The 14680-nt window shown below is 44.2% G+C and overlaps 1 protein-coding gene across 13 annotated transcripts in view; it reads left to right on the top strand.

The window, feature by feature from the left end:
- Positions 1–14680, top strand: part of dmd (dystrophin) — a 177103-nt gene that overhangs the window by 129898 nt on the left and 32525 nt on the right. For 8 of the 13 annotated variants that reach the window (XM_034605352.1, XM_034605394.1, XM_034605431.1 and 5 more), the window contains 14 exons: positions 317–416; positions 1134–1303; positions 1409–1526; positions 2028–2239; positions 2450–2604; positions 2832–3021; positions 5901–6073; positions 6187–6343; positions 7756–7867; positions 8766–9034; positions 9329–9475; positions 11400–11462; positions 12861–12924; positions 14337–14397. In XM_034605352.1, coding sequence (XP_034461243.1) covers positions 317–416; positions 1134–1303; positions 1409–1526; positions 2028–2239; positions 2450–2604; positions 2832–3021; positions 5901–6073; positions 6187–6343; positions 7756–7867; positions 8766–9034; positions 9329–9475; positions 11400–11462; positions 12861–12924; positions 14337–14397 — 1991 coding nt within the window. The remainder of the gene's footprint in view (positions 1–316; positions 417–1133; positions 1304–1408; positions 1527–2027; positions 2240–2449; positions 2605–2831; positions 3022–5900; positions 6074–6186; positions 6344–7755; positions 7868–8765; positions 9035–9328; positions 9476–11399; positions 11463–12860; positions 12925–14336; positions 14398–14680) is intronic. The other 5 variants (XM_034605442.1, XM_034605412.1, XM_034605384.1 and 2 more) reach the window with 1 other exon arrangement.

The following is a 14680-nucleotide window of genomic DNA, read 5'->3' as shown; positions in this document are numbered from 1 at the left end:
TCATCAGATCCACGTTATGTATTTTATTAATATATGTCAGAGAACATCAAAAACACTGAGTCATATTAGACTTTAAAAGGTTGTGCTGCTCTTTCCACACCTGAAGATGCTGTATCAAAAATAATTGCATTTGTACAACTTGGTTCTATCTGTGAAGTCATTGTTGGGTTCAGCCTTTTGAGCGTGCGTGCGTGTGTGTGTGTGTGTGTGTGTGTGTGTGTGTGTGTGTGTGTGTGTGTGTGTGTGTGTGTGTGTGTGTGTGTGTGTGTGTGTGTGTGTGTGTGTGTGTGTGTGTGTGTGTGTGTGTGTGTGACAGATGAAGTGTGCCAAGCTGAGAGAAGACTGGACAGTGATCCTGGAGCTGCTGCGGCAGCACAGAGAGAGAATGGCTGCTCTCCTGGTGGCCAGAAAAACCAGTAAGCCTCTGTTTTTTTTCCAGACAGTTGACATGAATAGCTTGTGATTCCTCTGTTTGGTTTGACTGCTCCAGCTACAAGAAATAATGACATGTGTTTGATGCCTAGTATCCCATTTTTTTCATGAAACAATCCCTTACATGTACACTGAAGCAGACTATTGGTCTCTTTGTCATGTAGAGAGACAAAGGTCCCTTTGAACTCAAACCCTGCACCAGGACACCCCCCAGTAGGATCCAGTTAAATAGGACACGTTTGTTGCCTGGAAAATAAATCTGCCTCGATGCTTTGATCTGCATGAGTCCAAGGTTCCTTCTTTAGATGGCGGTCCAAGAAAAAATGAGCTCCCGGGCACAAATATTGTGCTTTAACATTGTGCTATTGTCTTTTGATTATACTCCGAGTGCCCAGAACAACCAGCAGAAGCAACGCTCTGACAATTTAGTTGACCTTGATTTTGGTGGCAAGCACCTGAGTAATGGAGCAAGTGGAGGAAATGCATCCCCATTATTCAATTAGGGGAGTAAAGTGCTGGTTTTGCTACCGCACTTTACCTACGGACAGAAACAAGGAATAAAAGAATCTCACACGTGGAACCTAATCTTTGAATAAACCCAACAAACCAACATAGTGTGCTCAAAATACACAGTGCATCAGCCTCTCAGTATCAATAACTGAGCTCACATGAATGGTTCAATAATTGTGTCTGTGTCTCAGCTGAAACTCTGACAGCAAGTTCCCAGCCTGACTCTGCGGCGCTGGCTCAGTTCAACAAGTCCTGGGCTGAGCTCACTGATTGGCTGACCATGCTGGACAACATGGTGCAGAACAAGCGAGTGGTGGTGGCCGACCTGGAGGACATCAGCGACAACATCGGCCTGCTCAAGGTCAGGAGCCCAAAAGTCACAAATAACTAGATCGAGAGCTCAGTGGTTCGAATTAAAGGTTCAAACCTGTGCATAAAAACAAGACTCTGTTTGTTCTGGTTTCAGGACTCTCTGGGGCAGCTGGACCAGAAGCGTCCCCTCCTGGAGAGACAGGTCACAGCAGCCCAGAACCTGAAGAACAAAACCAGCAATCAGGAGACGCGCAACGCCATCACGGAACGCAGTATGTGTCACGCTCTCTCTCACGCATATGACACACCCACATGTATGCAGGACAAACCACATTGATGAATATGACTGGATGCCTCAGTCAGAACGTTCTGTGCGGGAGCTGCTTTGAACTATTAAAAACCAGGAGGCAACTGAAGGAAACAGACAAAGAGTAAGGAATGAAAGGCTGTTACTGTTTTTCCTTCCAAATACTCAGTGGAACAACAAATGTGGATTAATCTGCCGATGAAAATAGCCTCTAACAAATACACTACTCCCCAGCCCCCATAGTGTCCATTTATAGTCTGTGTGTTTGTGTCTCTGATTGTAAGCGCGCTATTTAGACTTTGTACGCAAGTCCAATTTTGGCTGATCCCAGTGCAGCAGCTAAATTAGTCACACAAATAGTCCAACAAAAGAAAGACGAAGTGGAGCAGGAGCTCTCACGTTACTATTCTAACTATTAAACATCTTCCTCTGTTTGGTACTTTCTGTTTTATTTCTGTCATGGTAGTCGACCGGCTTCAGACTCACTGGGAGGACTCGCAGACCAAACTCTCCGATCGGACGAAGCAGCTTCACAACATGCTGCAGGACTCCACCGATTGGCTGGACGCAAAGAAGGGGGCAGATCATCACATCATGCTGGCCAGTGAGAGGCTGGAGTCCTGGCAGGAGGTCACTTACACAGTGGACGCACTGAAGAAACAGAACGCTGAACTGAAGGTGCACGGGACGTTCCTCTATTATTCACTGGGTGCATTAATATGTTGGCACCATATATATATATATATGTAAATACTTATATTATACTATATATACAACACCATTTTCCATTGAAAAGCCATTTAGAAGATCAGCGTGAATCAGAATGTGACACTTCTTTTCTCTCTTCTTTCCGTCCCCCCGTCCCCCCGTCCCTCCGTCCCTCTCCAGTTCTTTGTGAAGGAGCTGCAGCAGGGTCAGGGTCAGGTGGATAAAACCAACGCACTAGCTGACAAACTGCTGACACTGTACGCCAACGACGACACGCACAAGGTCACTCAGGTCAACGATAACATGATTGCTACCTGGACACATATCAACAAGCGGTAATGACACACACACACTGTATATAAACACCATTTTACGACTCGTTTGAACACAAGAAAAATTGTAATTTAAAAAGCATCCAATAAAATGTGGTTTCCTAAACGCTAAAGGAACTGGTTAAAATAATAATAATATAAAATTGATTCATTGACCGACCCTTGGTGAGTTTGTTTACTGTCCACACATCAGTGGTTCACCTTGGTGACTTGTATCTGTGTCTCCTCAGGGTTTCCGACAGGGAGGCTGCTCTGGAGGCAGGTCTGAAGGTGCTGCAGCAATTCTACCTGGACCTGGAGAAGTTCCTCAGCTGGCTGACGGAGTCTGAGACGACCTGCAACGTGTTGATCGACGCCACCAACAAGCAGAGACTGCAGGAGCAGCCTGAGGCAGCCAGGAACCTGCTGGCACAGTGGAGGGTAGGCTATGCACACACACACACACACACACACACACTGCTCATTCTGTTATATATTCCTGTCCCCAGTCTGTGCACAGCTCCACTGATGAATTTCCAGGTCACACACATGAGCATGTAACTGAATGACCTAGTTATTTATTGTGTAATTATTGCATTGATTTCCACTGTCGCTCTAAATCTCTGTCAGAAAGTTTTCAATGTGAGACCTCAACAGACAGCTTGAAAAAAAGAGAACAAGGCCAAACCGCTTCTTTTCCTTTACGTAATCAACTCTCACTGAATATAGACTGAAATGTGCATCCAGTAGCTGCAGCGTTACACAGTGTTGAGGATCGATTGTGGGTCCATTTGCAAGTATGGTGAACTTCACATTGATATTGTGTCACAAATAAAAGGCGTTATTCTACGTGGTATCTATGTCACCTGAGATCTACCAGACATCCAGAGCATTCCCACTCTTTGACCTGGAGCTTGAGACTCTCTTCTTCGACTCTGCTCTGGCTGGTATGACAGGAATCCTGACATGGCAGAATAAAGACGTTTCATAGGTCTACAGCTGCTGGGTTGACAAATGCAGAATCCCCCCACTGCATTGTGGGTGGTGAAGGGAAGGCTCTGTTCTGCGAGAGAACATATTTTGACCCTCGGCCCTCACCCTGCACCCACACACTCTTTCTGGTGCAACGGCGCACGCACACATGTAGCATTTTGGAAATGAATTTTTCGAAACTCTGTAGCAAATTCAGTGTGTGCACACTTCCTTTCCACACACACACACACACACACACGCACAGCTCTCTCAGTACAACAGCAGCACTGTATGCTGGGCTGAGATAGTCTTCTGTGTCCAATTATAATGGCGGACGTTAACGCGGCGTTGGATCCAGAGAGCACACACACTATCTCAAGCTACAACACGGCTCACAGATAACGTTTAATTGGAAAATGAGCGCACTCATCGTTTTATGCAGCAAAGTCTCTTCTCCTCTTCCTCTCTATCTCCGCTCCCTCTCTCTCTCAAACTCCCTCTGTCTTTCTAACTCGCTCTAACTCACGCCGTACAGCTCCGCTCTTCTTTTCATGTGTAACTCACTCTCCCTCCATCTCTCTATGACGCCCCCCCCCTCACTCTTCATCTCCCAAATCTCTCTCTTTGTCACACACAAATTTAAACAGAGGGCATTCTAATGCAGTTACACTGGGAGCTAATCTTGAGGCACTAGAAGAAGCCGATGGTGATGATACTTTTGCTTGACGTCTAGTTTTGGTAAAGTTTGGAGGATGCTGCGCAGGAAGATCTACCACGTGCAGGTTGGGAAGCAAAATCAAGCAATGCTCTTTTATGAATAATCATTAGTGATGTATGTTTCTAATATAAAAACTGTTCTGTAACTGTTTATATAGGGAATTTTGATCTAAATGTATTAGTGTTGTACACCAGAAAGATTCATTGACATGTTAAGCCACATTGTGAACCTAAGTGCTTTTCGCATCAACTAACATAAGTAAATGAAGCTGACTCCACCTGAAACGTGTCAACAAAGTGTGAAAACAACTATTTAACACAAATACATCAAAGTTTAGACTCCGAGTCTTTCACAGCTGAGGTTGAGAACCTTTAGAGCAGATTCAGATTACAGGCAAAGCCATAACACACTTTGTGTAACCACATTCATCAGTCTAATACTGCACTCCATCTTCCCTGTCTTCACTGTTTTCTATTTGTTCTATTCTCATCGGTGTCCTATTCTTTGGTGCAATGACCCAATTTTCTCTTCAGGTATCATTAAAATTTCATGTCATCTAATTTATCATAAAACTTCCAGTGAGCGCAACTTTCTTTAACAGGAAGTTTTCCCTCCACTTTTCACGGCTTGACTCACTTCTGAGCATGTAAAGGGGAAAATGAAAAGCCATTACAATATTTGAACTTCCCTTCTTATAATGAAAATTATTAGAGAGGTAAACACTGGATGGACATTCGTGAAATGGGTAATAATTTGTATTAATTATACAACTTTCTATCTCTATATTAAGGGTTTGAGAAGGACGACTCTTTTGACTTGAAACACTGAAAAGTCTTGGTTGAAGTTTGTGTATTTAAATGATTCTCTGAGACTTGGTAATTGATTGAGCGAGCCTTGTTGTTTTACTGTGGCGGCTGTGGCTCAGGAAGTAAATCTAACCAGAGCGTCGATGACTCAATCCTCGCCTCCTCCAGTCCATACGTCAAAGTGTCCTTGGACAAATGTGACTTGCTCTGTAAAGTGCATTGAGTGGTTGTTAAGATTCAGAAAAGCGCGATATTAATACAGTCCATTTTCTAACACTAAGTAAATGGTAGAAGGCTCGAGGTAAAATGAATAAGAGTGGCAGATCCTTCATATGCAGGAGAGATTGACATCTCATTTGCCACTGTTGCCTTAGTAAACCTGACCAGGAGGTGCTCATGGGAATCAAGATGTATTCCCTTTTCACTTCACAAAGATTGGTTTGTGAAGTCCTTCCTGTTTCCTATCTGCAACAGTAGGAGCTTCAGTAATGGATTCTCAGGAGGAGGAATGCACACAGGTGGGACCTCTGTTGTTGCAGCTACCAGCTGACGCCAGGCTGAAAAACACATTTTGACAGTTTAGTGCTACAGGAGGTCCCATCCACGATGCATTAAGCCCTGCATTATGGCTCAATCCTAGAGAGTAAATTACCCCTCAGCTCCTGATCCCATTACTGAGCACTCTACCCGAGCAGAGAAAAAAGCGAATTCCTGAAAGATGACTGCTATTACTAAGAAACTGAAGTGTGTGTGCCAATGGAATTGCTCTTGCTTCTTTGACACTTAGTCTTACTTTGTGTTTGTGTGTGTGTGTGTGTTACCAGGACCTCCAGGCAGAGATTGACAGCCACACAGAGCTGTACCACTCCCTGGATGAGAATGGCCAAAGGATTCTTACCTCGCTCGACGACTCTGCGGACGCTGCTCTGCTCCAGAAACGTCTGGACAACATGAGCCAGCGCTGGAATGACCTGTGCAACAAGACCCTCAGCATGAGGTGAGGGGAAACTGATGGTTCCTGCCACAGAAACCACTGGAAATGCTTTGACTTTACTCAAGAAGTTAACAGAAGCAACAGAAACATCAAAATGTCTGCGTTTGTGTTTGAAGGGCCCACCTGGACTCAGAGATGGCCCCGTGGAAGAGGCTCCACATGTCCTTGCAGGAGCTCCTGAACTGGCTCAGGCTTAAAAGTCAACAGCTGGCGCAGGAGCCGCCTGTGGGGGGCGATGTCCCCGCCGTGCAGTCGCAGCTGGACACACACCGGGTAGGAGGAAGCACACGCACACTGTGTGGGACGCAGACAGGCACAGATTCCCCAAATTCTTTTTCCACTTACTTTTCTGAAGCAACTTTGTCCATGAGAGAGTGCGTTTGTGTCTGAATCTCACTCACAGCTCAGGATCACAGGGCCGTTAATGAGTCGGTGGCTCTTCCAGTGTTATCAGATTGCTTTCATTTCAGAGCTCCGTCCTCTGGTAGGTAGCAGTGAATCAGGGCCTGTACGGTAAAGCTCGGGACCCGTGACTTCCACAACCCTATTAGGTGCTCCCAGCTTTTTGGAGCCTAAATTCTGTCCAACTCATTGTCCTGGTTCCAGACGACCTGGAATGTCTCTGTGTGTATTATCAGTCAGAATTCTCCCTCCATTGAAGTGTAGCTCCTGAACATATAGAACCTCTGTGAAGCCAGTGTAGAAAGCAGTCAGTCAAATGAGTCTGTTTGATGCTTTTATAATAAAAAGCTTTGTGGTTTCATTGCAGCAGCAGCCGTTGATGTCAGAGACGCAGCTCATGTCTCTCTCACTAACATTATACAAATCAAAGGCTCTGAATAAATGGACGCTATAGTGGAGACGGGATGAATGAAAAACCCATTTTACGCACAATTATATGCAATCGAAGGGAGATGATTGGCTCGGCTGATTTGACCATTTCATGCATTAAGACTACAATGATTCTGCAAAATGATGAGTTCCTGCAGGTATGCATTAGGAAAAGGCTTTTAGTGGAATGATGTATGCAGGGGCCATGGAGGTACCCAGACCTGAACCTGTAACAGTGGCAAGGTTATTCTTCTGCATAATCCAATACAATATCATGTATTTTATCATAATTATTGCAGCGGCTGTGCAACTTTTCTTATTTTAGGAGCCAAGCTCAGGGTGTTTTTTTTGTTTTATGGCCGTGAGCTGCCTTTGTGTATAATCTATGAATCTGATTTGTGTGGATTTTGTTATGAGCACAAGGTGAAAGCATTCAGTGGCCTCCCTCTTATCCAAAGCATAAACTAAATCACTGATAATGAGATATAAGATATAAATAACAGGAAAATACATCATTATAATGAAAAATATGGTATTAACTTTTTCATGATAACAAGAATAATACAATAATAAACAACACATTCATTTTAAAATTGTTTCGTTGTTGTTTTGTCTTTATGCTGTACAAATAAAGCTTATTATTATTGTTATTATATTATTATCCGAATTAAAATTGCATTAAGTCTCCAGGGTGGTAAACTTCATTTGACATGGGGTTTATCAGGTATGAGAGAAATTATAAAAACAATATGATCTAATATACCACTACTGATTAGTGCAATTCAATTTGTTGTGTGTGTGTGTGTGTGTGTGTGTGTGTGTGTGTGTGTGTGTGTGTGTGTTTGTGTTCACAGGGATTCAGGAGGGACCTGAGAGCTAAGGAGCCAGTTGTGACCAAGAGTCTGGACGATGTAGGAGTCTTTCTGTCAGAACTGCCCCGAGGCACACCATCGCCTGATCAGAGAGGTAACACACACACACACACACACACACACACACACACACACACACACACACACACACACACACACACACAGATCCTTACAAGGGTTAAGATTGCTCTAAGATTGCTTTTCATGCTGAATGGATAAAGAACGTCAGCATTATTCCTAGAATAAGCTTGTGTGTAGCGTTTATAGGTATTACATCAGAGAGCCGTTAACGTGAAAAGGTCTTGTCAGAGCTGCTATTTAAGTGCAGAACCTGGAATGTAAATACAGGAAATACTTTATTAATTAGAGACATTTTCAACCGTACAAACGCCGAGATCAGCCCCAGGTCTTGAAGTGCAACATAAAAGGAAGATTTGAAGTGAGTTGAACAAATCGGTCCCCTTCCACTTTCTTTTTGTCTCTGAGTCACACAGTGAACTCTGGACCTTAGCAACAGCCTGGTAACGGCCACATGTGGAGCTTAGCACATACACACAGACTTTCCTGAAGCACCTCCTGCAGCAGAGCGCTTACCAGGTTCATATGAAACAGCTGAACTTTAACTGTGGCCCATTAAATCCGTTCAGGTACCAACTCAAACACATTCAGTTGACACAGAAAGAAAGAATGAACTCCAGCTATGAATCACTGCGGTACAGGAGGAGAAAAGACACATTTCTTCTTCTCAGAAAATTATTCTGTCTCTGCAATTTCAACTTGGGAATAGACAAAGCAAGAAGTGATGCTGTGCTTTTGAGTGTGTGACATTTCGCTTGGTAAATTGTAAGATATGGACAAACCTTTATAGACGGAAGGTCTGGACATATGATTATATAATTCAAGAGTGGACTAACAGCTGATGGTGCCATGATTTCACCAAAATCATAAGCGTCACCAGAGCTCAAGTCACTTATTTTTCCCATCACACGCAGATATCAGCCCTGAAGAGCGCGCACACAATGTGGGGCGAATCCTGCGCAAGGAAGCCGATGACGTGATTGTCAAGTGGGACCAGCTCAACGCTGACTCGGCTGACTGGCATCGGAGGCTGGAGCTGGCTCTGGACCGGCTGATGGAGCTCCAGGAGGCGGAGGACTTGTTGGACGGACAGCTGAGGCAGGCGGAGATGGTGAAGGAGGCATGGGAACCTGTGGGGGACCTGCTGATCGACTCTCTACCGGAGCACATAGAGAGAGTAAAGGTCAGATTGGATGATGCAACGTGATACATCTTGACGTATTTGCTGTAACTCAACTTGAGCTCGACTGTTTTATATTGATACATCAGAAGCATTTTGATTCAAGTACAATATTCTATACATTAGTACATATTATATAATCTGCTCAACCACTCTTTCTCCACCGACTGCAGTGAGGAGGAGGCCGTGGTTCCATATCTCTAAACACAGTTTACACAAGGATCATCTCTGACGCTGAGACAGGAGGCCATAAATGTGCATTTTTACAAATGACCAGAGATCTTGTGTGTTTTGCAGGAGTTCCAGGAAGAGATCGCTCCGATTAAAGATGATGTAACTCACATGAACCAGCTGGCGTCCACTTTCGGCCCCCATGACATCCAGCTGTCGCCCAACAACCTGGAACGCATCGAAGAGCTCAACACACGCTGGAGACTGCTGCAGGTACACAATCGTGCCCACAAACACACACAAACAAGTCTGTCACAGCTTAAACGACACTTTTAAATGACAAAGATGACACAGATTCATTTAAATGATATTTCAAACGATGGATCCTTGATTTCAGACAGAGTGGAACAAAAGCCGGCGTCTTATTTCTAGCGAAATGGTTGATTTTACCAGCTGAGATAAACAGTGGCAGATTTAATTAGCTATAACGCAGTAATTATAATAAGTTTAGCTCAAAGAACTGTCTCAAGCTGTTTTTATTGATTCCAGCTGACTTGTTTTAATGCAAAAATCTCATAAGAAACACCTTCAATGGGATGGGATGCGGAGTATATGCTGACAGCAGGTCTACACAGAAAGTGTAGCTTTTTAATCTAACCCACACGTATCTGATGGAATAAATATTCTCCTGTTTTAATAAGTCCATCTTTCTATACAAGGCACGTAATAGTATCGTAATGATAAATGTCTATAAAACACATTTCTTGAGTGTAAACTTTCCCAAATCCAATCAAAAGTCAGTTTTTCCAGGTCACCGATCCAACTCACCGATCCCCCCCCCCCCCCCCCCCCCCCCCCCCCCACACACACACACACACACACACACACACACACACACACACTTGATAAATGCAGAGCCCCACGCTCTCGAGGCAGCACATGTTGGGCCTCTATCAGTCTCAGTGAACACAGCGGCAGCCATGCAGCAAGTCAGACAGTGATTGTTACCGCGGGTGACAGATAGAGCCAATCAGCTGCCAGAGACACCGACTTCTGCCAAGGAGTCCTGGTCGGAGATGGGCGCCGCGGTGACACCACGGTGACGGGACCAGACGGCCGGTCTCTCTGAAGTTAGCTCCTGACCAGATGCTTGTGTGCACGCACACACACAAAATACTGAAACAGACACACACCCTCGTGTTATAATGAAGGTGCAACCATCAGCTTAATTGACGTATTGTACATAAACAAAGGGAGAGGTTGTGATCTATAATTCAGAACTCTGCTGCTCGGTGGTAAAGCAGAACCAAGAGGAGAGAACCCACTGGTCCAGTTCCAGCTGCTCTGCACTGGTCTCCTTTAACACACAGGATGACTTTAAGGTTCTTACATACAAGGCTCTGAATGGGTTAGGACCGAGTTACATAGCTGACTCTCTAGTTAACTATGTCCTTTAAAAGAAAACTCAAAACATTTCTCTTTACTTCAGCCTTTAACAAGCACTTGCGCTTTTATTTATAGGCTTTACGTTACACTTTTAATGTGCCACTATTCTTGCAGTTCTCTTAAAACTTTGGAGCATTTAAGTTTGAATGAATATGATAAATAACATTTTATCTTCCACTTTTAGCAGCTCAATAAATACAGGCCGTGTCTCATTTTCACCCAGGAGAGAATTCTTTTTCTGGTCATTTCCGAGAGGAGAAAATAGTATTTTGGTTTGGACAGAAATGGGGATTTAACTGGCAGTTTTTAAAAAGCGAGTTTCCATTGCAGGTGGTTTATTTGGAGCACTATGTTTGCCCAGGAATTTTGGCACCACTTTAAATGGCAAGGTGATAGAAGTGTGTGTGTGTGTGTGTCTGTGTGTCTGTGTGTATATGTACGCACAGGCCTGCTAATGTGAGTGTGTCCGATGTGCGTCCATGTTTTCGGCTTTAGTCAGTGCTCTGTCCTTTGTTGTGTTTGTGTGCAAACATGTTTGTGTGTGTGTGTGTGTGTGTGTGTGTGTGTGTGTGTGTGTGTGTGTGTGTGTGTGTGGTACCTGGGCCAGGTTACTTCAGTCGGTCCGCGGCGTTCTTTCATGCCTAAAAGGTTGGACCTGATTGGTCGGCACGGAGACACAGTGCACTCTGAGTAATTGCAACAAATTCCTCCTCAACAGTCCCACTCCTCTCGTTTGTACAATCCTAATTAGGTTACCATGGATACGGGGAAAAACAACTCAGGCAGGAATGGATTGGGTGAGGTGGACTCAAAGGTAAATTCATCATTTCGTTTCCTGTCGCATCGTAGCCCCCCAAAAAAAGGACTGGTCATCCCTTCAATATTTTCATCTCATACCATTAATCACACACACCCACACGGGCGTGCACACACTCCCCTGGTGATGTGTCATCACTGGCCTTCTCATTTGGTTTGTGTAAGAAAGGCTGGATGGTTAATCAACCTCTCTGTCCAGTCGGACTGGATAATAACCCATCGCAGTCGCTCAGCCTCAAGACGACTCTCAGAGGAAGAGGATTTATTCTTCCGCTACCTTTTTCACTTCCTGCAAGAAAAATCTGCCAGAGCTCCCCATGCCGGTGTGAGTGTGTTGCCTGGGAACATCAGATCATTGAACACTGTGTCAGGAAGCATCAGTGGCTATAGACACACACTGGCTCCTCCGGGAGACGCTCAGCATCAGCTGGCTTTTTATGTGAATTACACACCAGATTAGAAAGGCTTAAATAGGGCCAGCGGATTTTTGCAACCGTTTCCTCAATATTGTAGTGAGGTATTCACCGATGTAGTTCAGTAATAGAGACATTTTTGTAATACATAGAGAACATAGACACGTGCAGTCTTACTCTGGAGCATTGTGGACATTTCTATTGCTTGGACATTGTTCTCCTGGAGCCCCTGTATGAATACAGGTGTGCAAAAGCGTTTCCCCAGATATTGTGATACCAAAAAATAGTCTTGTCGATCCTCTTTTATGTTGCTGTAATTTAAGAGGACGTTAAGGATCCTGTAAAATCAGTCCCATAAAAAAACAGTCTGCAGGATAGGTATTCAAATTTGGATCAATGCTGAACTCAGTTTGTTTAGGAGGGAATGTGTGTGTGGCCCCCGCCGGGCTGAGCTCTGCCTCCCTGTGTACCTACAGGGCCGTGCTGATTTGGCACAATTATCTCGACTCCATCTAGATAGACAGCTCATTCGGAGCTGAAGGAGACTCACAGGAGACTGCGTCCTCTCTAATTCCTCCACTACAAATTCAATTATCGCCTCCATACTTGTCTCCGTGTCTCCAACTCCTCCTCCTCCTCCTCCTCTCCCTCCATCTGCCCATCCTCGTATCCAAGTGCTTTTTCTCTTCAGCGTTGATATCATTTGTCACTGTTCACAGTTACATCAGTAAAAATCACTTCTCGGCATCATCACATTTCGTGGCTTTACAATATTCATTATTATTTGTTATTTTGCTGGGAAATAAGGATTCCTCCTCATAATCTGTGTCAGACTTCACCCCATATAAACTGCTGATAAGGCTGTGTTCATGCAATAATGTTCAGACTGTAATTAAAAACCCTCAGAACATTTATGTCCTTGTGGTAATTCTGGGTCCATCAAAATCGATCCATCTCTCTAAACGTGTTTCTCTCTCCGTCAGATCTCCATCAGCGAACATCTCAAGCAGCTGACGGACGCTCACCGCGACTTCGGCCTTCTGCACGGTGAGTAATTCCACCTGCACACATCGTAGACAGTTTAGCACTCAGAGGGTGAGCAGTGTGTGTGTGTGTGTGTGTGTGTGTGTGTGTGTGAGGCAGAGGTAAGACAAACTGTGGAAGACAAAATGAGGCATCCAACTAAATGGCAGCAGCTCGTTCGGTGGCACTCAGTCAGTGGCATGTCGGAGAGAGAGAGAGAGAGAGAGGGCTTGAGTGTTAACAGGTCGCTGTGGCTCATTTGGCCGCTCATGGAGCCAATGATGGTGTATTGATCTGTTTGTGAAACTTGATTTTTCTTTTATCACTGAATTCCAATATGACCCCAGCACTTAACCCAGTATGTTCCGAGGCTCTCATCCCTATCCCAGTCCCAGTCCCTCATTGATCGCTCAATTGATGTACACGTGGTCTCCTGTCCAGCCTCTTCAAAGTTAAAAGTTTGAAATTGACCATTTCTCTTGCACTTATTGATGTTCATCGCCATCACCCACATATCTCAGCTGCATGTGAACATGTAGATCGAGGTAATACAGATATCAGGGTCATTTAAAAGGAAAATAACAAAGGACAAAAATAAATTATATTTAACGTTATAGATTTTTCTAAGATGTCCACATGGAGCCACAGGTCAAATTGTGCTTCAGTGTATTTACAGCTTCACTCTCACACCACAGGGGGGCTTATAGAAGGAAATAAGACAGAAGAATGAAAGTGGTTTAGTCTGTTAGATTGTTTTTTTCTACACAGATAAAATATCATAATTAAAATAACCTCTACATAAAAGTTAAATGAAGTGTTTGGGAACGCGAGACGGTTCACATTCATCCATATGTTCCTTCCAGCTTGATAATGTATGTAATAGATACATAAGGACAGATGGAGATTTGATGGAGATATAATAAAGATTAACGTGATGAGGATCACGTGGACGTTACTGCGAGAACAGTGAGGATCTACATGTTTTTCATATCTCACCGCTATGTTAATATACACCGCATGTGTTCTGGCATTTGTCCCACAATGCACTGCTCTGTTTTTAACTGCAGCAAATTTTACCCGTGGGCACAATAACGCTTGAACAGCGGGTAGTTTCAGCCAAACAATCTGATTGGCTCCAACTGTGCTGACAATTCCCAGAAAGCACAGTCTGCTTTAATATTTGGTGCGCCAACTCTTGTGGGCATAATAAGTGAGATCATTTGCAATATCTCTTGTTTTTCTGCTGTTTTTCATTATCATGTATACGACTTTGAAGAGAACTTTTTTTATTACATGCCGTCCTGCACTTTTCCTGGATGGCCATGCTTTTGTTCGAGCCTCAGGATGCTGATCCTGCAGTAAAACGGGTGTGTGAAACGTTTATTGGCCTGCAGACAGCGTGAACAGTTGTTGACTCCTGTTTGTCTGTCTTGCAGGGTCAGTAGAGAGCCCCTTCGAGCAGGGCGTCTCCCCCAACAATGTGCCCTACTACATCAAGTAAGTACCGCGTTGTGGTGCAGCAGCTCCACGCCACTGCTCCTCACGTACCAAGACTTTGCACAAATTCTGGCGAGTTCATATTAAGGCTCCAGTGAGGCTGACGGATAATTAACACTGGCTAAATATCATGAAAACACAGTTTGCAGTGAACTAACCTTTTAACCAAGTGGAGTGTGCTTTGCAGAAAACCTACCAACCCAAGCTATGAACTGTACTAAATGGATTTTGGTTGTAGAGCTACCCACACCATGCAGGTTGTGAACTCCAATAGACGTGCACT

The sequence above is a fragment of the Hippoglossus hippoglossus genome, chromosome 2 (assembly GCF_009819705.1).
Source record: "Hippoglossus hippoglossus isolate fHipHip1 chromosome 2, fHipHip1.pri, whole genome shotgun sequence".
NCBI lineage: Eukaryota > Metazoa > Chordata > Actinopteri > Pleuronectiformes > Pleuronectidae > Hippoglossus > Hippoglossus hippoglossus.
The sequence above is the reverse complement of the archived record's forward strand: the minus strand, read 5'-3'. Positions and strand labels throughout refer to the sequence as shown.